The sequence below is a fragment of the Nyctibius grandis genome, chromosome 3, assembly GCF_013368605.1.
Source record: "Nyctibius grandis isolate bNycGra1 chromosome 3, bNycGra1.pri, whole genome shotgun sequence".
NCBI lineage: Eukaryota > Metazoa > Chordata > Aves > Nyctibiiformes > Nyctibiidae > Nyctibius > Nyctibius grandis.
The window spans coordinates 18,351,050-18,375,829 of NC_090660.1; the positions used below are offsets into that span (position 1 = coordinate 18,351,050).

Genomic DNA, 24,780 nt, shown 5'->3' on the forward strand with positions numbered 1-24,780 from the left:
AACCCAATTATGGTACAGATTAGGGAATTTATGATGAGACAGAGGAATGAATATGGAAATATCCTACCCACCGCTTAAAAAGATCTGGAAGTACAGAAGCAGAAATGAGAAATAAATTTGAACAATTTGGACAATTTGGACGTTTGTATTTTTCAGTATTTTAAAGTGAACCAGTTTTTGGGTTTGTTTTTAAATAAGTGTCACACAACACAAAATAACGTGAATTGAAAACCTGTATTAAAGTAACTATACAAATTACATTGCATGAAGAGCTAAATAACCTTCTTCAGCTGAAAGCTCCTTTTGCTCTAGAATTTGCATGTTCAATTTTATTTTTGCATACTTAACATTTAGGTTTTACCCATTTAAAATTCTAAGAAGGCAGTGGGCTTAACCTATTTAACTTTTTTTGTGTACTTCACAGAAGCATTTTCTCTCCTGCAAACACTGTTTTAACTCAAAAAGATCGGAAAAAATATCATAAAAATAAACCCCCCTGCCACTCTAAATACCACTACTTACAAATTAAGCTAAGATCTTTTAAAGAGAAAATCAGATTGCAATTTGTAGATACACAACATAATTACTAACTTCACAGTAAAGAATGTAGCTCACGGAAAAAATCTTTAAATCAAAAAAACCCCCGTGTTACTTTACTGAGGCCAAACTTTCTGATATCTACCCTACGTTCACGTTATCCAACTGCTCTTGCAATTATTCCTAAGTACTCCTTATAAAGAATTTTTAAAAAAGAATATACCCCATGAAACGGGACATGTATATTTTTTATGATCTGAGGTTTTTGTTTTATCTGTTGAAACCACCACACTGACTTCACTTTCCCAGTATGTTTGAGTACCTACTCAAAAATCTCAGCTGCTCACTTGGAACTACTGCTAGATTTCAAGACAGTGCCATGAGCTTTTTTTTTTTTTTAAAAAAAAAAGCTTCCTTTCAAATTTAAGGAAGTTAAAGTTGACTTTTTCCAGTTGAGTCTGTATGAAAGGAAAACACCTCTGAATATTCACCTAGATACTACTACCTTGTGTGTGAAAGGCTAATGAGTAACCTAACACCATTGACATGGGGCAGATACAAGGCTGGTTCTTTACCTTGCAGAAAGCTGGTTATTATAGCTGACGGAATTAGCTGTATTTTCTTGTCCATTGGTCACATTCTTTCATGCATACTATGGGAGAAGAGAGTGTTCTCTGCATCGCTGCATCAGTGCTTCTACAGTTCCTTCTAGTAAGGGGAGTGGAGAAACAGTGAGAAGTCTTGAACAGTGTCTTATGTGCTCCCTACAGACTTAATGGACAGGAAGGTAAAACTGGTGGTGAAAGGGACTTTCTGTGGGACAAGAACAAAACTGCTCTCATAGACGGACAAAACAGGTCAAGTGAAGTCTCCCAAAGTCTTAAAGGGGGACAGATTCTTCTTGGGATATTCAGGATGATTAAGAACAAAAAACAACCTACAGGCAGATTCAAGCTCATTCCTTCCTGTTGGCTAAGGGCCATGCCTTAGATGTAAACTTGTTTAATAAATCTCAGATTTTTCATTCTCAAAAACAGCAGAGAAGTGCTGTAGAAAGTGGTAATTTTCCAGCAAGAGACAATAATATTAGCATTTGGCTGTTTAAATTCAAGAGGAAAGTTCACAACATTGTTATGTAGACTGTATATTGTTAATAATCAAGGAGAGGACTTCCAGTGCTATTTGCAACACTGCCCTCCTTGGGAAGGAATACCACTTGTGCTGACAGTCATAAAAGAAGAACATAAATTTTTAAAAAACCAACAACCCTCCCTCTATTTAATTTGGGATCCTTCCTAAATGTCCTGTTCATCCCTAAGTCCCTCTTTTCCCTTTTGCCTCTGACTTAGGAAAACTGATTAGTTCATGTTGCTGTTAGTCAACAATACCAGGAGGAGTGACTTTCAGAACTGCAATACTTTTTCCCATTAGATGCCAAGCAGACTGCCATGGTAACATTGTCAGCACTTGCAACTTGATGAAATAAAACATCATGTGTCAGAGGTCTCACCTCCACTACTGAAGAGGCAAGTTCGTATCTGAGGCAGTTTATATCTGAGAGTTACCCAGATGTAGAATAGAGAGAAAAAAGTTATTTCGTTTTTACTGTGAGATAAGCTACATGCAGGTGAACAACGGACAAGGCTATGAAGCTGACCTAACGCACTGCACAGGAGAACTGAAACGGCCTGTCTTCTTTCTGTTCTACTTCTGCAGAACTGTCCATGTAGGTCTTCCCAAAAGAAAACTCAGATTTTTTTTCACAGTACCTTTGGACAACTTCTGCCTAACTTATAACGACACGTTCTGTTATCTTTGAACAGGATTCACTATTTGAGCTGACTCAAGCTCGCAATAAAGGCAACATTTATGTGGGCATACGGAGCAGCTCCTCATTATGGTCAAAAGAAAGTAGCTTTTTAATGGTAAGTGGTATCACCTCAACTATACGCAAAACCATTCCTCTGACATATGAGAAGTATTAAAACAAGATATTAAAGTTTGAGGTTGTTTCAAAATGCATTCCATTGCAAGCATTTGTCTATTTCACTGCCAATTTTCTTACAAGGTGTGAGGAGTTTTCTGTGTTGTTGCCTTCATTGTAAGTTTTTTTTGTTAAACATTCTGACAAGTCTTCTACATCTTAGTTTCTCTCACTAATTAGTGTCTTTTTGTTGGAGTGTTCATAAGCAAAATAATTATCTCAAAGAATAAATTTAATTAGTGTTAAGTGTCAAGACTGGTTACTTCAATAGCTTAGGAAAGTAATATTTTTTATCATTTCAAATATTAATGTAATAATACAGCAAACAGGTGACATCGTAATATATAAACCATGATGACAGTATTATCAATTTTGTAAATGTGTCCCTTTTAATCTTCTCTAACAGTCAATGCTTATATTGTGAACCAAAGCAGTGTTAAAATTTTTCTGTAACTTAGCCTCTGACAACCAGTAAATAAAATAACCTTATTTGCAGCAACCGAAATAGCTGCACGTACTAACAAACTACTGATACAGAGTCTCTTGTGCAAGGATGTATTTGAAGTTCAGAATTCATCCTTTTAGTTTTAAAATAAAAAAAAAAATTAATCATAGGATTAATACATTACTCTGAACTTTGTGCTACTCATGTTATTAATATTAAAATTACAACTCTAATTACATTTCATGGGATAAGACTATTATTCCAGGATCCAAATTAAGCCTCTCAGAGATCCCAAAGGGATGCTTTTACATAGGAATCAATGCACATATGGGTGTGAAAAAACCTTTGTACTTCTTTGTTTACATCCACTGTTTATTTGGAAACTTGCATAGAAAACTACTGTGATAGAACTAGTAACAATTTGCAATTCAATTCATAAACATTAAATTCAGCTCCTTGCATTCATGAATTATGTTATGGTTAAAGACATGGTATTGAAAGACATCAACTTTCAGACTAGAGATGAAAGTGGATACTCTATGAGATTGAGCTATTTCATTCTAAGAAAACAACACTAGCCCCTTATATCCAGAGAAGGGAACTGAAGGACTTAAATTAAAAAATGGTTATGTCTCTCTCATATTTGTGTGTGAGAATCCCACCTATAAACAAAAAAGCTCTCCAAACCAAAACCAACACCCCACACAAACCAGAAAAGAACAGCAAACAGGCTGTGGTCAACAGTATACCTATTTTACAGAAACACAATCCATAGAAGCCTACTGCAATCTAAGTTTTACAGAGTAACAGAATGTATTTTAATTGTTCATTTAAATTTTTCTATTCTCCCCTATTCTGTGAAATAGAGTCATTCAGAAGATACCGATGGCTGAAAATTTTCATGCTCAGGAACTCAAACTTATATACCTTTATCCATATCCAACCAGAATGACATCTGCTTGACACAGCCACTGGAAACAGCCACTTGAATCTACTGCCAAGCTCTGACCCAGCATTCTTTTACATTTTTTAACAAAGCCAATATTTTATGGCTTTTAAAGCGTAACATTAAGATGAAAAACTGTAATAAAATATTCAGCTCTACTGTGTTTCAAGAGACAGCTATCTATGAAAAATGCCAGGGGATGGAAGTGCCTTGGCGATGTCCGTGTGTAGTTACTACACATTAACACGAACAACTTCAAATCTACAGCATTACTTTCTTGTAGCAGAGTTGAGAATGGTATCCATTCAGAGTTTGCAGATTCAGCATTATCTTTGCTTCAACTTTACAAAGAAATAAAAGCAAAACTCTATTCTTAACATATTGAACTCTAGATAAACAACAGTTTATCAGCATAATAATTTAGTGGTGCACATTTAGTAAACCATTACTATAAAGATTTTGCTAAGTTTGCATAACACAAATGAAAGTTACAGAAACTAACCCTGGAATATTAGGTGAGATGAAAGGTATAAATAATTAAGGAAAAGTGTTTCTTGATTGAGAACAAGAATAACAAGATCCTGATATTAAGCCAAAAAGTTTACTCTGGTCGAAACTCTGCTGAAAAAAGACATACTGCAGAGTGTGAAAGTTGTACATACAAATAAGGTTATCCCTGTTACCTGACAAAAAGATATTGATGTTTACATCTTATAAAGGGTGAGAAATCAGCATGGCACTGATGAGTTATCGCAAAGATTTTAAAATATTGCTTTTCTCTAATTACAGTTTAGCCAAAGGAATCTTTTTATAGTATACCTCTTGACAAATAGAAGGGGGCTGATTTTTTTTTTTTAAAAATCTTAAATACGTTCTAGTTTTAAGTGGTAAACACGCATTTGAGGAAGCAGATTCCAATGCAGATGAAATTTTATGAACTCAAGCTGCTCATCTGCAAGAAGTGTTATCACACACTGCATACCCAGCCAAAGGGGTTTTTTGAAGAATAGGTTTTTAGCATTTTGTTACTTTTCATTCCAACTACTATTTGGCTTGCAGTATTTCCTTTGTTTGTGAGTGTATTCACATAAAAATCTGAACACTGACATACATGTTTTCAAACAATTAGGATAAACTAGACACCTGGGATAAAAACAAACTTAAATTTATATGCTGATACATGGAATTTTAATGACTACAAATTGCTTTCAGACAATTATGATATATTATGCACTCTTGATTTTATGTAGTTGAACTGCTCTTCTAGAAACAACTAAAATTATCTCCCCAGCCACCCTACTCAATACTGTATTTTTCCTTCTTTCTTATCTTCCATTGGAACCTAAACTACAGACACTGAAGAACAATTAAAGCTGCACCAATACACAAAAATAACATGAATAATTTCAGGAATGCATCAGACATTCTGACACTAACTGGTCGCTCAGACGTTAACTGTAACATTTACTGGACCACTTATTACCATGTCAGGCAGGTTGCTACTGACCTTAAGAGGGTTAAAAGCATCGGTGAAATGGCTTCTGAATCTCTGGTAAATGACAACACCTACTGAGAGATTTTCAACCTCCACAAACCCAGTTTCTCCAAAATGAAAATGTATAGCACAACATTTTCAGCTTAAGATTTTGCAACCAATTTCAAATGATGGCTGCTTAAAGAACAAAGATAGGTACTTTAGGGAGTTATCACAAAATCATGTTTAATTCTCATGTCTAACACACTGACAGTGTAAGATCTTAAATACTACCACCGTATCTTTTCAGAGCAGACCGGTGACCACTTTGTATTACAATCTGAATCTGTTACGTATCTCTCTCAAAATAGTGATATTTTGGTATAGTTTTACACCACTTCTCTATAAAATTGTGCTAAGACTCTTGCATGATAAGGTTGTTTTTGGACAAGATCCAAAGTTGTACCTTGTTGAAGAGAGCCTAGTTCTTAGGTTAGCTTTTTGTAATAGTGATATTAATAAATACTAACAGATGGTCTACCTAAGCTTTCCTTCAAATTCCATGACTACACCTGAAAGAACATTACAATAGTTATGGCAACAGGTGGTAACTAAGAAAAGCTATTTTTAAAGCAAATGTCAATTCTCGGAACATTAAGTATCCCATGCAATCCAGTTACACAACTCTCACTTTTGGCTTTTTCCAATCAAATTGAAACAGAAGATTCGTTTAAGGCAAAAATACATGTGATCAAATGTAACTTCAACTGTAAAACAAAATAAGGAGGAAATAGCCTAGAAGGTCAGAAAAATATTAAATGCATTACACAAATTATGCTACAAGCTGTGAAAAGAAGCCAAACTACCACATCCTGCCAAGCAGGGGGAAGGAAAGGAATAAATAAGAAATCAGAAATTAAGCACTGATCCAGGAACATTCACAGAATTATTCTGAAAGACAACTAACAGAACCATTTCCAAAGCACCCAGTTAACACCCCTACCCCCCAGAAAAAAAAAAACAAACAAAGCCTTTTATAAAGTTTGAGACTTTCAAAACGTGTTACATCTCAAACTCACCATGTCAACTGCTGATAATTACTCGTATGTTATAAAAGTTTAGATTATAGGATCAGCACAAATTTCTCAAGGATTTTTCAAAGCCTTAAAATGAATTTATGCAAAAGGCACTACTAAGTCTACCATACTGTAGGTCCCCTCAACAAGGAGTAAAACTTACTCAACAAGCTATGCTACTTCAAGGCCTTTATTTCGGTGTCAACTGCAAGGCCATTGAATTTTTGTTTGACATAGTTTCTTGTTTTTATTTTTACACATTTGGTAATGTGCAATATTTACAACAAAGCACTACAAAACCAGTCATTTTTCTTCCATCTTCAATCACAGTCTCCCTTTTCTACACTATACAGTAGGAATGATTATGCAAAACACCACCTTCATTTACATTCAAAACAAAATTACATTTTCATAATTTTATTTAGCTTCATTTAAAATTTAAGGAAAACATTTAAGCAAGATTGTTAATTTTCTTAGGAAGGGATGTTTTACATGAACCTTATCTTGGCTGATACATGGAGCTTCTGGAAAAAGACAGTAAAATAAATATTGTTGAAGTACATAGTGCTGAAAAAGAACCTGAACATTAATCCTTATTAAAACTGATAGATAAAATAAACCAAATTTAATGTTTGAACTTATATCCACTGCCCTTTATAATACACATTAACCATGGCCTTCTCTAACAAAAACATTTGTGCTACCACAAACAGATGGACCTACAGTAACAGTTAGTCTCGCTGAATGCTAATAGGTGCCTTAAGCAAAGGAAGAAATATTAGGATATCATGCAGGTTTACTGAACTCACCTGACAGAGGTGTAAAACCATTTTCTAGGAGCAGAGATGCATGCACAAAAGTAAGAACATGATTGCAAGTAACAGACTTTCATGCAATTAGACACAACATCTTCAAAATGAAAAAAAAAAAAGCAACCTGGTAAAAATAAAAAGTAAAATTTCAGGGTTCCTCACCTCTCGCTTTGCAAGAAGCACATTAGGAACAATATGAGGCAGGCAGCGTCCCAACATTAACATGACACTTTTTTCACTGTCTGCAATCCGAGATACCTAGAAAATCAAGTTGTTTTTTTTTCTTTTAATGAAGCACAGGACCAGTAAAATATCCTTTCAAAGGAATAATAAGAATTGCAGCAGGCTGATCATTTACCAGAAAATATTTAATTTACTCACACAAATTAAGCTGTAAGTTTTTGATCTAGCAGTAACTTCAAAAGCATGAATCCACTTGTAGAGACTCAAAACTTCCCAGTAATTACATATCTATCAGTAGGTTTCATATTTAAGCTAAGATCTGAAAGCATGTCCTTATTTCTTAGGTTTCATGCACATAAATTTATCTCCATTTATGTTAATAAGTCTTGTTTCAAAGCAATTATTACTTAGTTTAACTATTGCTGCCATGCAGAATAAAGGATCTTCTAGTTCATGTCAACTTGGAAATATACCTCAGATCCCAAGCGGCTGTCTGCTGACATCCGACAGAAAGACAGTAGCGCTTGATGGAAAGCTGGTGACAATTTCCTGAAATATCGTCAAAAAAGAAGGGGGGGAAAAAAAGCATAGATCAGAAAGGTGACTGAACAAGTCCTTTCACTCCAGTTTAACCAGCTAGGTAAAATGACATTCAGAAAGCATGTTTTAAGTGAAGCACACTGCAGAAGTTTTTGTTTAAAACTATCTTTGACTTTCAGGGTGGTTAGTTTGTAGCAAGAAAAACAGTGGGTGTCCTAATTAAGAAGTTACTTTTGGTTCCGGAAAATGTAACATCTTTCAAAACTGCTGCACGGACAAAAATAGAACTAAAGCAGGAAGAAAGGAAGCTTTAGCAATACAAAAGGAAGCATACAATTATGCAAACGGAGAGGGGCGGAGGGGGGGGGGGCGGGCAGGTGGTAGAAATCATAAGAAACAGTATTTTTGCTTAATGCTCTGATTCTGCACATTGCATAAAAACATTTGAGTAGTCACTCCCTTACAAACTTCAGGATTAGACAGAGATTGCTCAACTGCCCCTTTGGAATCTAAACGCTGGATTCAACCATATAGCGAGAACCTCAAAATTAACCTTAACTTTCTGCCTAATCCCTAATGTAGATGTGTATCTACAGAAGTATTGCCTCAGGGCCATGCACAGCACCAGCCAACACAGCCCAGCTATTCAAAGCCTTAAGCATACACATAAAACCCTGATAAGAGTCTCAAAACAACTTCATAGGAGGAGGATAATTTGGCAGAAATGTTCTCAGAAAACAATTACAGAATCACAGAATCAATCAGGTTGGAAGAGACCTTTGGGATCATTGAGTCCAACCTTTGACCTAACACCACTGTGTCAACTAGACTATGGCACTAAGTGCCACATCTAGTCTTTCCTTAAACACCTCCAGGGATGGTGACTCCACCACCTTCCTGGGTAGCCCATTCCAATGCTTAATAACCCTTTCTGTGAAGAAATTTTTCCAAATGTCTAACCTGAACCTCCCCTGGTGCAGCTTGAGGCTATGCCCTCTAGTCCTGTTGCTAGTTGCCTGGGAGAAGAGGCCGACCCCCACCTCACTACAACGTCCTTTCAGGTAATTGTAGAGAGCGATAAGGTCTCTCCTCAGCCTCCTTTTCTCCAGGCTAAACAATCCCAGTTCCCCTAGCCACTCCTCACAGGACATACCCTCCAGACCCTTCACCAGCTTTGTTGCCCTTCTCTGGACTTGCTCCAGAGCCTCAATGTCTTTCTTGAAGTGAGGGGCCCAGAACCGGACACAGTATTCAAAGTGCGGCCTCACCAGTGCCAAGTACAGGGGGACAATTGCTTCCCTAGTCCTGCTGGCTACACTATTCCTGATACACACCAGGATGCTGTTGGCCTTCTTGGCCACCTGGGCACACTGCTGGCTCATGTTCAGCCTGCTGTCCACCAGCACCCCCATGTCATTTTCCACCAGGCCGCTTTCCAACCACTCTTCCCCCAGCCTGTAGCACTGCATGGGGTTGTTATGGCCAAAGTGTAAGACCTGGCACTTGTTCTTGTTGAACCTCATGCCGTTGGTCTCGGCCCATCTGTCTAACCTGTCCAGATCCCTCTGCAGAGCCTTCCTACCCTCAGGCGTGTGACTCCACCAGTCAATTTCTCTTTCGTACTCCCCGATACTCCTCAGCCTCTCTACTTCTTTAAGCTCTGCCACCAGGCTGAGCAGATCGCCTACCTGTTTACACCGCACACAGGCGTCACCTCTGCTGTCTCTTGACACTAATGCCAGGTTCAAGCACTGGACTGACCATTACACTTAACAGGCAACCATCAGCAGCAGCAGCATTCTGGTTTTCCCAGTAATGACAACTCCCTCTGCCTTATCTGAGGCCTGTATTTAGATGCTCATCTAACACTGCCTCATCCACTATGCTTAAAGAGGAAAAAGAACATTGTCTTCTATACGATGCACAGAAAGTATCTCACTCTATATCATCATTTGCTGTTTGAATCCTCTAATGACACTATATGAATTTAAGGGAAGAGGCAATTCCTATTTCTTATGTGGAAAGTGGTATCACCTTTCAACTCTTAAAAACGCTATTTTGTGCACCTAAGCGCACAAAATCCTGTGCACATGCAATTATATGTATGGACATATATATTTTTATCTGATAGATTGAAACATCACACTATAGTAAATACATCATCATTCACCCAAATGCATTTTCTACCCAAAAAAAGCACATTAAGAATCTAAGTTCCTACTTATAATTGTTCAAACTAATCCAGGAGGATATAGATAAATATACCAGAGTAGTTTTCCCTCTTCTGACTATTTACAAAATATGATAAATACGAATTTATGTTTATTACTTAAAATCAAGTTTCTTTCTTGACAGTATGGGTTTTTAAAACACGTTTTAAATTTTAATGAAGTAAGTTTGTTTTAATTCCAACCAGCCTGGTTTTGTGCAAGGGTTAAATTTTTTAGAGTTACTAAACTACTCAGACGGCAGCGAGTTGCAAAGGACCTCTGTCTAACAATATGTTAGTCCTTAATCTGTAAAAGTGTATTTGAATGACAGATATACAGGCTCTACTCAAGGCTTTAAGGTTTATTTACACTCGGAGAACACGAGCAAGTGTTGCAAAGCAGCAGCTTAACATTATGAGGGTGGCAAGGCCTTGGCCAGCCCTTTGCCCAGGCTGTCCTTGACGTTGGGGTTGGTTCTGTAGAACATCAGAGCCTTCCTCATTTGAAACCTTAATTAAAATCCTACATAAGGGCAAAGTTCTATCCCCATTTTGCAGAGACTGAAAACTAAGTATGACAATATGTCACTGAATTTCCCTGTGGGTTAATTAACAACAAGCTCTGGGCAGCGTGGATCCCATTACGATTGCTGGCTATATTTAGAGTCAAGAAAGGCTCTCCTTGATGAAGTCTAGTAAAATTCTTGATGGCTATGCTGGACAGAAACGATAACAATTCCAGGTCTCTTGTATACAAGTCAGTGGAAAGTCTTTTCAAGGACCAACAGATGCCAGTAGTGAAGAAGTTCAAATATAAGAAAATATGATGAATACAAAAACCAAGCACTACTATTCCATGCCATGTAACACTGGGACAAAAGAGACAATTTACTGAAAAAGTCAGGAGTGACTGCTATATACAAAACACACTTTGTATTTGGTGCAAACTACCAAACACCTAAAATGAGTTGAAAAAATACACGTGGTGCAGTCTATTTAAACTGCTGCTAGTGCTTTCTACTGCAATCTGTTAGATCAGGCATTTTTCCAATGATGGCCACGTCCTCGTTCGCAGGCATGCACACGCAGCTGCTCTGAGTGCGGTCACACAAAGCAGGCTCACTTCCTCTTCTATCCTCTCTTCCCATCTGGGCAAGATTTATGCCCAGAATCCACTCCCTAGCTACAGTAGTAACAATCTTGCCTTTTAGGCTAGAGTTTTAGTTTTTAATACCTCTTAATACGTTCTGAATAAATTGTAGTAATTGTCTTCTACGAATAACCACCCCTGGACTGAAATAAATAAATATCCAGCACTTCTACAGTGCTACTTCTCCCACAGATCTCAAAATATAGTATATAATTTTATATGAAAAATTTTACTGCATTATTACAAATCAAGTGCATAATCCAGGAAAAAAATTTAGTGATACGGATCTATAAAACACTGTATCAAATACAGTGATGACCCTTCACTGACATGTTAAGCCCAAAACTCAGTACAAAAATAGCCACATATTATATGCATTACTTTCTTCTGCAGTGAACACCATTTAGGGGAATTCTGAAGTTAACTCAATGGGGATTCAAGGCTTTATTCTACTACTTCTCAAATAAATCCACATGGAGTTATACGTGAAACAGCTGTGAGCAGCAAAATAAATTCTGTTTTTCTAGAGACTACTGTCATAAATCCCACTGGAGATACTCATAGTTACTTCCTCACTTAGTGATCTCATACTATTTTGATACCCATCCTCACTATCCCCAAACCATCAATCTAATATTCATGCACTTAATGCCTCCAAGCACTCCCAATTACTCTGAGCAAAAAGAAACTTGCAACAGGCCACAGAGGAAAGTAGGTAGACAAGTTTATATCAATGAATGTATGATGGTTATAAGTTTTGATTAATACATAGTCTAGATATTCATCTAGGATATGAAAGAAATAAAAAAACAACAAATCTGGAAAGCTTAAATGGAACCACTGCAAATTTTCCAGAAAAAAACTAAGCCAAGTTTTACTTTCCTGTTAAACACTAGTATATTCAGCTAGAAGAGAAGACATTTGTAGTAAGACTCTGAGGTACCGTATTCAGAAATCTTTCCTCCTGTTCTATTCTGAAGTTAAGATATCACTGAAAGAGTGCCCCTGCCCCTAGGAGTCAGTGCAAGTAGTTCAGGAAATCCAGGGAAAACAGGATACTCAAGGTTTGCAAGAAAAGTTAATTACTAGCAGGGGTAGCAACTCTTTTTTTTTTTTTTCTTCTCCCCGCTCGCTTGTATTGATTTTCCATCTGCACAGAATATCACACAGATTTCTACTTGGTATTTGCAGACAGAAGATAATTCTAGAAACATATTACTGTTTCAACACCAGCAAAAGAACGCTAAAGGAACTAACAAAATACAAAGCAGAATGGCTACCTGCTCCCCTAGGAATGGCAACGGTAAGACCAAAAGGTGAGCTACTTGGGCATCTTTGTCCACAACAGTAATTTTAGAAGTTGTACATACCCTCATTAAGTTTGTGGTCTGTGTTACTCCTGATGGCTACACAGTGGTTTATCTATTACTTAATGAACATGTTACTTCCTCTCTTCACTATAATGCTTAAAAAGACTGTGCAGATTGGAGAGTCTTTCTCAAGAACACTCAGAGACACACTCAGTCTCCATGTAATAACATAACAGGAATACCCTATTTTAATTAAAAGAATCTTCGCTACCCAGTGAAGACTTGCCTCAAATTCAAAAAAAGAGAATGTCATTGGATACCCTTTCTGATTATTAAAAAAAAAAAAACAAACCCACCCATACAGCTCTGTTAGATACTCTACACATCTACAGATGAAAAGTAAAAAGTTTCCCACCCCCTCTTCAAGCAAAGCAGAAGAGATTTCATTATGAAATTAAAGTTTAAAAGAGAATGGAAATATCCTGTCTTCCCATTCACCATTTTGATTTTAGCTTTTTTTTGTTGCAAGAAACAGGACCAGTTTTTAGAAACAAGCAGGAGGTGAAAGGAAAAATATCAGCACTGTACCCTAAAGGTATATTTTATTTGCATTCAAAACACAAATCACCTATGAATTCTGCAAAATTTTACTGTTAGAAAAATATTTATCCACTTTACAATAACTTTTAACTAAAGCATTCCAGTTTAAAACTTATCACTAACCTATTAGGTTTATCGAAGTGGACTGCAGCTTTAGTTGACAGAGCACAAGAGGACAGTTTCTCTGTTTCTTTACAGGGAACAGAATTTAGCGTATCATCTTTAGAAGTCCTTGAACCCACTTCAGCTGATAAAGAAAGGCTTGCTTCCTCAGTGTTTCCATGCTTATTGTCATTCTCAGAGCTCTGGATATCCAAGTACCGTCCATTGTCCTCTGAGACTGTGAGAGGCACTTGTTTTAAAGAAGGATGGGGAGCTACACCATAAACTGTTGACACAGCAAAGTTTTCATTCTTGAGAAAATCTATTTCACTAAAAAAAAAGAAAAGCAAAGAATGACATTTTTGTAGCTTTCATGAGAAGGTTGTTGGAATCACAAGACTGAAGCACAAAAATAGGACAACATACTGAAGAGCTCCCTCTTCGACTCCAATATGTTCAAAAATTCCTTTAATAGAAATAACTTATATCACACAAACTGCTCAAATGAGCACTGGTTTAACGGAGCTCTTTAGTCAATAAGTAGCAGTAGGAGAAATGTTGCACTCAGAGTGAGTGAATCAATTAAATAAGTGAATAACAATAGTGTTATCTGCTTCTGGCTGAAATCTGAGCACTGAGACACAAATTGTCAAGAGACAGAACTCTATCTAGGTTGCAAAACTTAAAATACTATAGTGGTGAATTAATATACACTATCCCACTTGGCTTTGAAAAGGTAACTATGCAAGTCAATAAAGCCACTTAAAAAATTATGCACTTGCCCCTATGTTGTATTGGTGCATCTCTTAAGAGGAATGATATCTTATAGCTTGCAGAATTGTATGTTTTGATGAAACTTTTAAAGTCTCTTTTTTGTTGTTGTTGTTAAAGATCCTGTCATTTCTACTAGTATAAAGAAAAACTTTGCTGAAATAAGTTATTAAAACAAACAACTTTCTAATAGTGTTTTCAAGCTGTACACACCATAGTACTAAGGAGTGAAATAAAGCTGACTGAAGAAAAAACCTACACAAATACATCAGAACTGATTCTGTTTTCAAAGAAGCAAATAAAGAAATGGCATTGAAAGAACAAAACTGATTACAAAATTAAATGATGTAGGTAATAACAGGGAAATAGTCAGTTTGAAGTCTCTTCCTTTCTCTAAATCAAATACCATGTATCAAAAAGGGAAGACTGCCCTGCTCTGAAGAACTCCCAGTAATTTTGTAAATTTAAGTTGTATGTTTTCATATATGTGCTAGAAAAACATTGAGAAGTTATTCCAACATTTATCAGCAGTCGAGCAGATTGATAAGTACATACCTCTCAAGTCTTTGGATTTGTTCCATCAAAGACCATTTCTCACTGTTTAACACACTAATTTGATCTTCTAATTTTTGCACTATTAAACATTGCTAAATACAAGATAGAAACAAGAGTTTAGTACAATAAAGTTAAGTAGTACTGCAAACAGCTGAAACATTTCTTCTGTACAATCTCTTACTTCTATTGACTGTGGTGCCGTTTCAAATACAGGGATGCTCCCAAGTATAGGAGTAGCAGCCTCTAACTCATCATCTTCTACACCAACTGATACATCCACCACATCTCTTGCAGTAACATGATGGTTTCCAAAGTCACGATAGAGTTGTAATAGGTCAGGAGGTTTTGGAATGTTCAATCCTACATCATCCCAAAGTTCAAAATCCTTCAAAGGAATAAGAGAAACTAAAGCATACAATATACTTCCTTTTATTTTTGTTTCTCTTCCTCATTTGACTGTAGGTCATACAACAGCAAAATAATCACATCAAGATTGCATCATAGCAAAGGAGATGAAAGCTTAAATCAGATAGCAAGAAACAAAAGTAGAAAAAGGATCCATTTCATGACCCAAAGCAGTTTCACAGAATCACAGAATGTTAGGGATTAGAAGGGACCTCAAAAGATCATCTAGTCCAATCCCCCAAAAGGTTTCACCCTAAAGGTAGCTCTAGGTAATGTACTAAAGAGAAGACCTTCTAAAAACACATAGATCATGATTTATTTTTTTTTTCTAGGATGTGAACAATTTTTAGAATCAGATATAATGTTGATCAAATTCTGGCAGAAGCCAATGCAGTGATACAAGGCTTTCTACTGATAGGGGTATCATTTCGTTCCCATCTCATTCACAAGTACAGGTGTAATTTTCCAGAAGCAGACAATCAAATAGCTCTGTAGATGACTGATGGACCAGGTGAATATTCTCAGTGAAACTTGGACATAAGTGTATTAATTGTGTAGAGGTGTAAACAATACTATGGCCTCCTGTCTCAAACCATCACTATACATCCTTCCTTCTCATTGACATATTACCATTCTATTATTACAAGATTATTCCATGTCCGTATATATAAATAACCATGGGCACTGTTATACAGGAATTGTGATGGTCTCTTTAATGACACTAGATTTCATGCATGTTTTTTTGGTTTGGTGGTGTTTTTTGTTTTTTTGTTTTTTTTTTTTACTTTTTTCCTACTGTTCACAATTTTCACTATATTTTTGCATAGTCTGGTTACATACACCTATTCAAAGAAAGACTTTTCTGAAAGAATGATGTGAATAAACTAGAACAAAATGTGCATTTCTATATGCTAATTGCAGTATGTTTATATTTACTTTTTTAGAACTAAGAACTTTCCCTTTTTTTTGCTAATTGTCTCATAACACAAAACATTTTCAGTTGAGAACAAATAAAAAGGATAAATTATTCATCTTTTCTCTTTTCGTGGCTGTATCCTCACAAGTATTTGTATAAAACCTAGCACTGTTAAACTCAGATCTTAAGTGGATGATCCAGAAATTTTAATTAACAACACATTTTCTTTACAGATTAGGATATGAATTGTAGGAAAAATATAGAACTAATTACAGACAGAACTGGCTGAATATTTAAAATTGAATTAAATATTTAATTCTTCTGGCAATATTCCAGTTTTGTGCTGAATATATATTGGGCCTTGATGTCACTGGGTGTTTTGTTCACCCAGTAACAGTCATAATGTAATCAGAACCTTCCAAACGTTTGAAGAAATTTTTCCTATGAAATGCAAGCCGAGAGAGACATAAAACTGATCATCTTAAGAAAAGCGTATCAAAGCACAGCTATGTTTGGAAATATCTAAGATAACACCTTATTACCGAGAGCTTCTCCAAGACTGTATTCAATGCCACAGTACGATTAAGTATACTCATACACATATATATATACCCAAGAGATGACAAACAATGAGTATATTGTATATCCTGAACAAATCAATTGAGTATGATTTAAGGAAAAGATTACGTTTAAAATTTTACTACATCCAGATCCTTGAGTTTAACTGAAAATGTCCATCAGAATCCAGGAGAGTGTACAAGTACCTATAACTCACAGTATTTTTCCTCTTGTTTTGCTTCCTTTAAAGAATACAACCATTCTGTCTCCTTCCTACAAATTTTGGGAAAATACTCCTCAAAGTGCTGTGTTTTCAAACCATGGGTTATATATGAAAATGCTAACTAACATATTTAACTCTTAGAATACTCATAGGTATAAAGTGAACTACATGCACAGGAAACATCATTTAAGATCACCTGAGTTTATGACAAGATCAGGATATGGAAAGCAGGCATGTAAAAAAAAAAAATCACAAGAAAACTTTACCTGATCATGATTTTCATCTGAAAATGTTATTGATGTAAGTTTGTAACTATTCTTCAATAAAAATTCATTAACTAGGAAGTTTAGAGCTCTCTTCTCAAGAGGTCTGATTGGCTCCTGGAAAAAAAGAAAACAATACACTACATCTTTGGTTTTTCTTCCTTCCAATTACGGAAGCATAAGCGTCTTAAAGTCCATGCAAAGCTCAGTTATCACCAGCCACCTACCTGAATTTCAGGACTTGATTTATAATTTTTTCGTTCCTGCAAAGGAACTTCATTTTCTGGGGAGGAAAAAAAAGTAACTACATTTTACTCTTTCAGACAGGATGAGCTCAGCTACTTCTACATTGTTCAAAGTAGAGACTTAAGAAAAGGTTTATGTACACCACCTGCGGCCTGAGTCAGGTTGGCTCGGAGGGCCTGTATGGTCTCCTTGGCTTTCCGTAGTTCAAACTCCAGGACTGGACAGGGATTTGGATTAAACACACACAGGCATCCAACCAAGGCAAGGGAAACAAAAATAAAATATAAAAAGCAAGGATGGGTATGAAAAAAAATATACAGTTTGTATTAAACAGAAAGCATGCAATCTTTATGGAACTTATGAACACATGCAGCAGAGTTGGTCTGAAAGCAAACTGGTGAACATTTTCCATAGTTTCACTGGCCTTAAGTTAGCTAAATCAAAATTTCAAGCTGTCTGACAAGGACTCGCTGTAGGGTTCTGGGGTCTTTTTTTTTTTTTTTTTCCTTGCTTTTACGTTTGCATATTACTGGGAAATGCTTGTTATTTCTTCTCCACTCTTACAATCAGCTGATACTGTCAAACATTTTGATTTTTTGGTGCAAGGAGAATATGCAGGCAATTAGAGGACAGATCTAAATGAAGCAAATACATGCTGGCAGCAGAGGAAGCTGTCTCCATGTAGCAAAGCTTAAACCATGAAGTGAATGTACTGTCCCACTGAGACTACAGATTTTTTTTGAAAATAAAATTATACACTGAAATTTTACTACTTGAAATGGCAGAACTTGAAACATACTTTACTACTTAAAAAAAAAAAATCTTGTTTAAAATCACTATTTAAAAATAGTGGATTTTTAGGAATACCCTAGAGTTGATTAAGATTTTTAATTTAGTTGAATACATTTAAGAGATGTACAAGACCAAAAAAAGCAAAATATGCAGCTCTCATACCGTACTTACAGAGAAGCTTGCAACAAAAATGTCCTTCCTCCGTTATTCTTAAAAGTTTCCAGTGACTCTAGACTATACGACACTTTCAGTTATCTAGAGTCAGCTTCAGAGATTCAAAAATACATGATTCTAGCTGCCATTATCACCTGCTCCACCTCCCCACCTCCCTACTTGTTTCTCATGTCCCAATATTTCCCCCAAAAAGGGCCAGTAATGCTTTGTTTGCACTGGAATTTCACATGTTTTGATGTTGAGGTCATATGTATACTGTGGCTTCAACTTTTAAAACACTGTACCTTTGAAAACATACAGCTAATGTTCTTTTTACAGCCATTTAGAGCTAGATCATCTAAGAGAACCTATTTAAGGAATTATCAGATAATTACATGCATTTCATTAACTCTCAGACAAATACACTGTTACCAGAAAGAATGATTCTTGTACGTGAACTAGAAGAGATGAGCATGGAACAGCTACTGTATTGAAGTGTTAAACTATTCTAAATAGATTATTTATTTGATTCCCATGCAAAACTAAAAATGTTGTAGCTGCTTTTAGTAAGAAAATACTAATGAGTTTTTTAATCATTGCCTGGAAAGAATTTGACATAGCATTTTGAAATATTTACACAGAGGACAATGCATGACAGAAACACTGCATTGGCTCTTGCTTGTAAGAAATGCTACTGAAGATTACAAATGAAAACGTTTCTTCTTTTGAACATCTTTTATTAAGAATCTTTTGATAATTAGCACGCATGGAAAAAAAGATTCACTCAGTTTGCATTTATCCATAAAAACTGAAGGAGTAACTACAGTACACCACATTTGCTACATGAAAGTAACTTGTTTGATGCACAGAATTTTACTGCAGCGATACAAAAGCGCAACTGAGGATACGATGAATAAAATATGTAAAATCTCTCTAGTATTCAGCAATGCTGATCTGCAAATACTTCTGTGCAACAAAGCCAGAAAATGCTCTTGTACTAAAGTATCTAATAACTTTAGCGCTTCCTTGCATTTGAGTTACTAATTCACAGTTACGATTCTATGTTGTAAGCTACTAATTTGTTAGTTTTTGAAAATCGTAAAGAATTCAAATTAAGTAATTATTCTCACAGAAATTACTATATGTTAACATTTTATTCTTGTAAGATATTTTCAAAGACCAGAACAGTTGCAGATCAGGAGTGCCCTGCACTAGAATGATATAAATAATAAAAAAAAAGTTAGTAAACCAAAAAAAACCTAGAAAAACTCAGGAATCCCATTAAGGAAAACAGGAATAAGACATGTCTGAGGAGCAGAAAGCCAAAAAACTCATGTCAGACAAACCCATGTCAGACGGCAAGAATTAATTTTTAGTGAACTGTGATGATGCTGAAAATTCTTAGAAGCCATTAGGACTTTACCCATTCAACCTTAAAAGTAGATTACTCTGCTGCATGTTTCTCTGTATACAGTGGAAGATTCTGGACATAGTATATTTGAGAAGCTGTCACTTCGCAGCATGTCACAACAGCCACATAATTCTACTACAACACAGCGTTGTTACAGTTGTACCTCATCTCCTAGCCTTACTAATGCCACCACTACCATTGCCACCATACAAACCTTGATGCATCTAAATCAGTCACCAATTTAGCTTTTATTTGAAGAAGTTTGTTTGTAGTTTTTTTTACATAAGCATAAATATTTGTAAATGGCTATAACATAATTTCAATAAAATTTTAAATTATGATGAAAAGCTCTTTATTTTAGAAGCTACAGTGAAATGCAACCTTCTGCCAAAATATGTAATGATTTTTAACTCAACATGTGTACTAATGAAATCAACACTGGAAATCCCCATTTGTTGATGATATGACATTCTCTTGAACGAAAAAAGCAACCTCTAACCCCCTTCTTTGTAACCATTGTCAAGTACTGACTTTTAAAATAAATGACCTGATCTCTCTCTCCCCCTCTCCTTCGGTCCTAAAAGATTATGTACCTTAGCAAAGTTAACCCTTCAAGAGCACTGATAAAGCCAGCTAAAGTTTAACTTCATGCTTGACTGAACTGATAACATGTACAACTCCTTCTAGTACTTGGTGAAAGGAGCTGGAGCTCCTTAAGAACAAGGTACTGAAGAGTTTTGCTGCAGACAGGTTAGGAAAGGAAAGAACCAAGCTGATTCTCCTCTCCATCAGGAAAGCAGAGAGCAGAAATTTAGAGCTCTGAGGTCAGTTAAGCTTCCTACAAGAAAAGGGCATTTCTGAACAATCTGTTTTGCCTTAAGGGAGAAAACTGTTCCTTCCACATTTAAGGGGCTCTCTTGCATTTTCTTTTTATAAAGAACTCAAATCACTACAGCTACCATTCTGAAAAAAAAAAATCAGGACTTACTTAAAAGAGCTGAATCTTTCCAGCAAGCAACTAAGCATTAGACCAAGATTTTCAGATTAGCAATTTTTAAATGTTTCAGTTCTCATGCAGCTGATCTAATACACCTTAAAAAGAGAAGTGTACACCAGAAGTGGGTGGCTTGTCTGCTCAGCTTAGAAATTTAAAAGTTGAGCTTTCTCAAGGATCTTATTCTGTTTACCCACATTTGTTAATGACTTCGTAAGTTATTGAACCATAGATTGAGACGTTCGCTATAAAGAACAAGCTGCAGTTTGGGATATTGAACAAGTTGAGATCTACATGAACAGCAGTCTTGTAGGGCCGAGGCCAAAAAGTTAAATAAATAAACAGTACTTCTAAAAATTTTCAGTACTTAACTTTTGTATAAGCAGTATTTTTTCCAATTATACTAGAACTTTACATTCTACATATTAATTATCTTGTCAGACTTTTGCATACTTCCATCTGAAGTACTTCAGACAACAGCAGAAAGGCAGTTTTATGTTGTGAAGCCACTATATGGCATTCTGGCATTTTCTTTTAAAAGCAGTTCTCCACTAAGTATCAAGGGCTCTCGTCCTTACCTAGCTTTCCTCAAATGTGGACATATGCTATAAGTTTTGTTGTTGTTCGTTTCTTAACTGTCATTTCCAGTTCTTCCTTCTTCTAAAGTAAATGTAGAACTCTAGATGTCCTAAATTATGCCTTCTAAAACATGTATGACAACCCATTATGTTTGATGGATTTTTGCATACAGTTTGATTCAATCAGAAGAAATCTAAATTCTCTGACTATAGCTAGCAATGAAGCCACTATCACAATATACTTCAAGACCTGATGTTTCCTAATTCCCACTTCCCTGATACAAGTTGTAAGAAGAAAAGAAGTGACCATATTTACAGACAGTGTGAAACACTTCAGGATATAACACAAATAGACCTGAACCAGAAAGTTGTACTGCAGCGTGAGAGATGACTATCAAGCTACAAAAATTATGATCAGCATGAGAGTTCATAAGCAAGCTAACAGAGAACTTGTTATCATTCTAACAGCAGGAAGCCAATACTTGACTCATTAGTCTCATTAATGCTTTTAAGTTATTGAAACAGGACCGGCTACAGATAAGACCTGAACTACAGCAGACTCATCTTCAAGTTCAACCCTTGGATACTATTAACCTGGATGGAAATTAAGGACGCTGACAACTGCTTAACAGGGCTTAAGTCAGGAAACTGGAAGACAAAACCAGACCCACTTCCAGGATGAACAAATTGAACACACAATGTTAGCAAGTGATTGTTGTATTACAGGTGCCTTTTGTGTTTTGGTTTTGTTTGTTTGGGTTTTTTTAAGATTCTCCTCTGATTTTGATTGCACACAAGTAATAGTACTAATTAAAAACATAAACAAAAAGACTATAAAAAGCAGAAACTGCAAACCTAAGTCTAGGATAAATTAAATCCTCAAAAATAATCAAGTGCTTTTTGAACTTGTCTCTTCCCTTCAAATCCTGACAGGGACAGTATTTTATTCTGCTAATCAGAGATACACAGTCTAGCCAGAAATCAATGCTAATGCAGGAAGATCTCAGAACACAAATGACTGAAATGGAGTTTATGAGAATTAATTTTATCATCATCGAAAACCCACCACTGTGTTTCTAAAATTATCAGATTCTCAGAACAGCAGATGTCAAAGGTAGGTTAGCAATACTAAATATTTTGAATTATGGAAAGTAGGGTTTTTAGATCAGAAGCATACTTGTGTACATGGTCTATTTAAGATGTTGCAGAAGATTCAGTTCCTTACATTGAATGTCAGATGACCTATTTACACCAAATGCTGTGGGTATTTGAGTTCAAGTTAAGTGTACTCTTATTCCACAGGAATGGAATAGGTTTCTCTGGTTGTTTTATGAAAATGAGAATTTGGAGGAGGTTTACTAAGCCTAGTAAATCCTTTTGTACTGACTTAAGTGTTTCAGCACTTAACATGTGAATTTAGACTCAAGACTTACTAGTCTTAGAGAACAAGGTGTTTCCATCTAGTACATTTCAAGCTCTATGGGTGCATGTATTTTTTGAAACTCTGCGTGGATTACAAATGTATTATCCAATTTGTTATACAGCTCTCTATATTTATATCAGGTAGATAAGAAAGAAAATCGATGTTTTCTAAATTGCAATTAGTTTTGTCATGCTCTCCCACATTCTGACTAGCTTTTGTGACTTACATCTTTTCAGAGAAGCTGATAATAATTGTATAGAAGAGGTTCACTTAGTTTCCTTCGATCAGATTTTCCAAGCAACAAGTTCACACCAACTCTTCAAAACATGTTTGCTTCTAGGCCAAATTTTGATTCTAATGCCAGATGGAATGAACTGGGCTAACAGGTTTGAAATACTGAAATCCATTTCAAACAAGTCTTTCTAGTAACTTCCAGAAATTTTTGGATTGGTAAAATAACAAAAAAAATATGGCAGCTAAGTCTAACACCATCCATCACAGCAAAAAAAATATGATGGCTTTGGATAGTACACATGCACATTTTTTGATTTGGTGCTTTCTAACATTTCCATGGTATAAAAGCATTTGTAACTGGATATGTTATAACTTCAGTTTTAAAGTCCTTCTGACTCAGGACCATTTTCTTTTAGTGACTGATGTGCATTTATTTCCTGTCCTTCACTTGACAATTGACTACGGAATTAATATGGAAATCATGGAAATAAAAACCAAAGATAACAGCATGAGAAAGGCATTTACAAACAGAAACTATTCAAACCTCACTCTGAGAGCTATCAAAAGAAAAATACGACTATCAGATCATGGCCTCAAGCTTTTGCAACAGATTACAATTTTATCTCCTAAGCATCAAAGCTCTTTGCTGAGAAGAAAGAATGAGAAGAAATAAGCAGGATGGACTTCTAGTTATGTTTCAAAGTGCACTTGCAGATAAGAACTACGTCAAAAGCAGAAGCTATAAGACAGAGTTTGTTCAAAGAAGAAACTGGATATGAAAAATTTTTGAAACCTCTACTGACATATTTTTTTTACGTGCAAATTAAATACTTATTAGCTTTCTGAAGTTTATTGCTTATGTAGATGGTTTTAAACAGAACTGAGGCAAAAGATTTTAAGCAATTATAATTGAACCAGAATTTTAAGCAGAAATAAGATATTTTGGAAAACTTCAAGTCTTTACAAACATTCAGAAATAATATCTGGTCTTTCTTTGTTCAAGTCACTTTTTAACAACTCATGGAAAAACCTCTCTAAAGGAACACAGAAATGTAATGTAAACATCCTGCCATATAATTTGCTTGTCTGTTATGTATGACAGTGGTCAATTAATATACTGTAATCTTCAAAAATCTCTATCTATTTTAGGATGTACTTAATTAAATTTAGCATTTGATTTTAGGATATATTAATTTCATACTGGAAGTAATCAATATTTTGTCACTAATGTTCTATCAGAAGATTAATGGTTCCACTGGATCTCAATTCTGACTGGTCTTTACTTTCTCTAAGCATCTCCACTCCAATTCAGCTATGAAAGACAGCTCCAAGCAAAGATCATACCAGCTCTCTCAATAATACTATTGCCAAGAAATATTGGCTAGAAAAAGGAAAAATCTACCAAGATGATGAAAAAATTAAAATAATTGGAATTTGCTTGTTTCTTCCTTTTATTCCAGGACACAATTCAGAAATACTTGGTTCCTTAAACACACTTTGTTTAGAAGATTAGCTGTCTATTTACAACTTTTCCCTCACAGAATCACGGAATGGTTAGGGTTGGAAGGGACCTCTGGAGATCATCTAGTCCAAACCCCTGCCAAAGCAGGTTCCCCTAGAGCATGTTGCACAGGGTCGCATCCAGGCGGGTTTTGAATATCTCCAGAGAAGGAGACTCCACAACCTCCCTGGGCAGCCTGTTCCAGTGCTCTGTCACCCTCAAAGTAAAGAAGTTCCTCCTTGAAACTGACTATGTATCTTGAAAAAGACAGTAGTCAGATAGTAATAAGAATCTGGAAGTTTCCATACAAATTAAACAACAGTAAGTACCTATAGTTCCAGACCAGAGCACCAAAATACCTGAATCTGCTTCATGTTCATGAATTTAAT

The 24,780-nt window shown here is 35.8% G+C and overlaps 1 protein-coding gene across 2 annotated transcripts in view; it reads right to left on the minus strand.

Annotated features, from left to right (window-relative positions):
• Nucleotides 1–24,780, minus strand: part of RELCH (RAB11 binding and LisH domain, coiled-coil and HEAT repeat containing) — an 88,751-nt gene that overhangs the window by 46,202 nt on the left and 17,769 nt on the right. For both annotated transcript variants that reach the window (XM_068396814.1, XM_068396813.1), the window contains exons 3-10: nt 17,451–17,522; nt 17,287–17,342; nt 17,063–17,176; nt 14,876–15,079; nt 14,695–14,786; nt 13,390–13,698; nt 7,931–8,006; nt 7,437–7,532 (exon numbers count right to left, since the gene is read on the minus strand). In XM_068396814.1, coding sequence (XP_068252915.1) covers nt 7,437–7,532; nt 7,931–8,006; nt 13,390–13,698; nt 14,695–14,786; nt 14,876–15,079; nt 17,063–17,176; nt 17,287–17,342; nt 17,451–17,522 — 1,019 coding nt within the window. The remainder of the gene's footprint in view (nt 1–7,436; nt 7,533–7,930; nt 8,007–13,389; nt 13,699–14,694; nt 14,787–14,875; nt 15,080–17,062; nt 17,177–17,286; nt 17,343–17,450; nt 17,523–24,780) is intronic.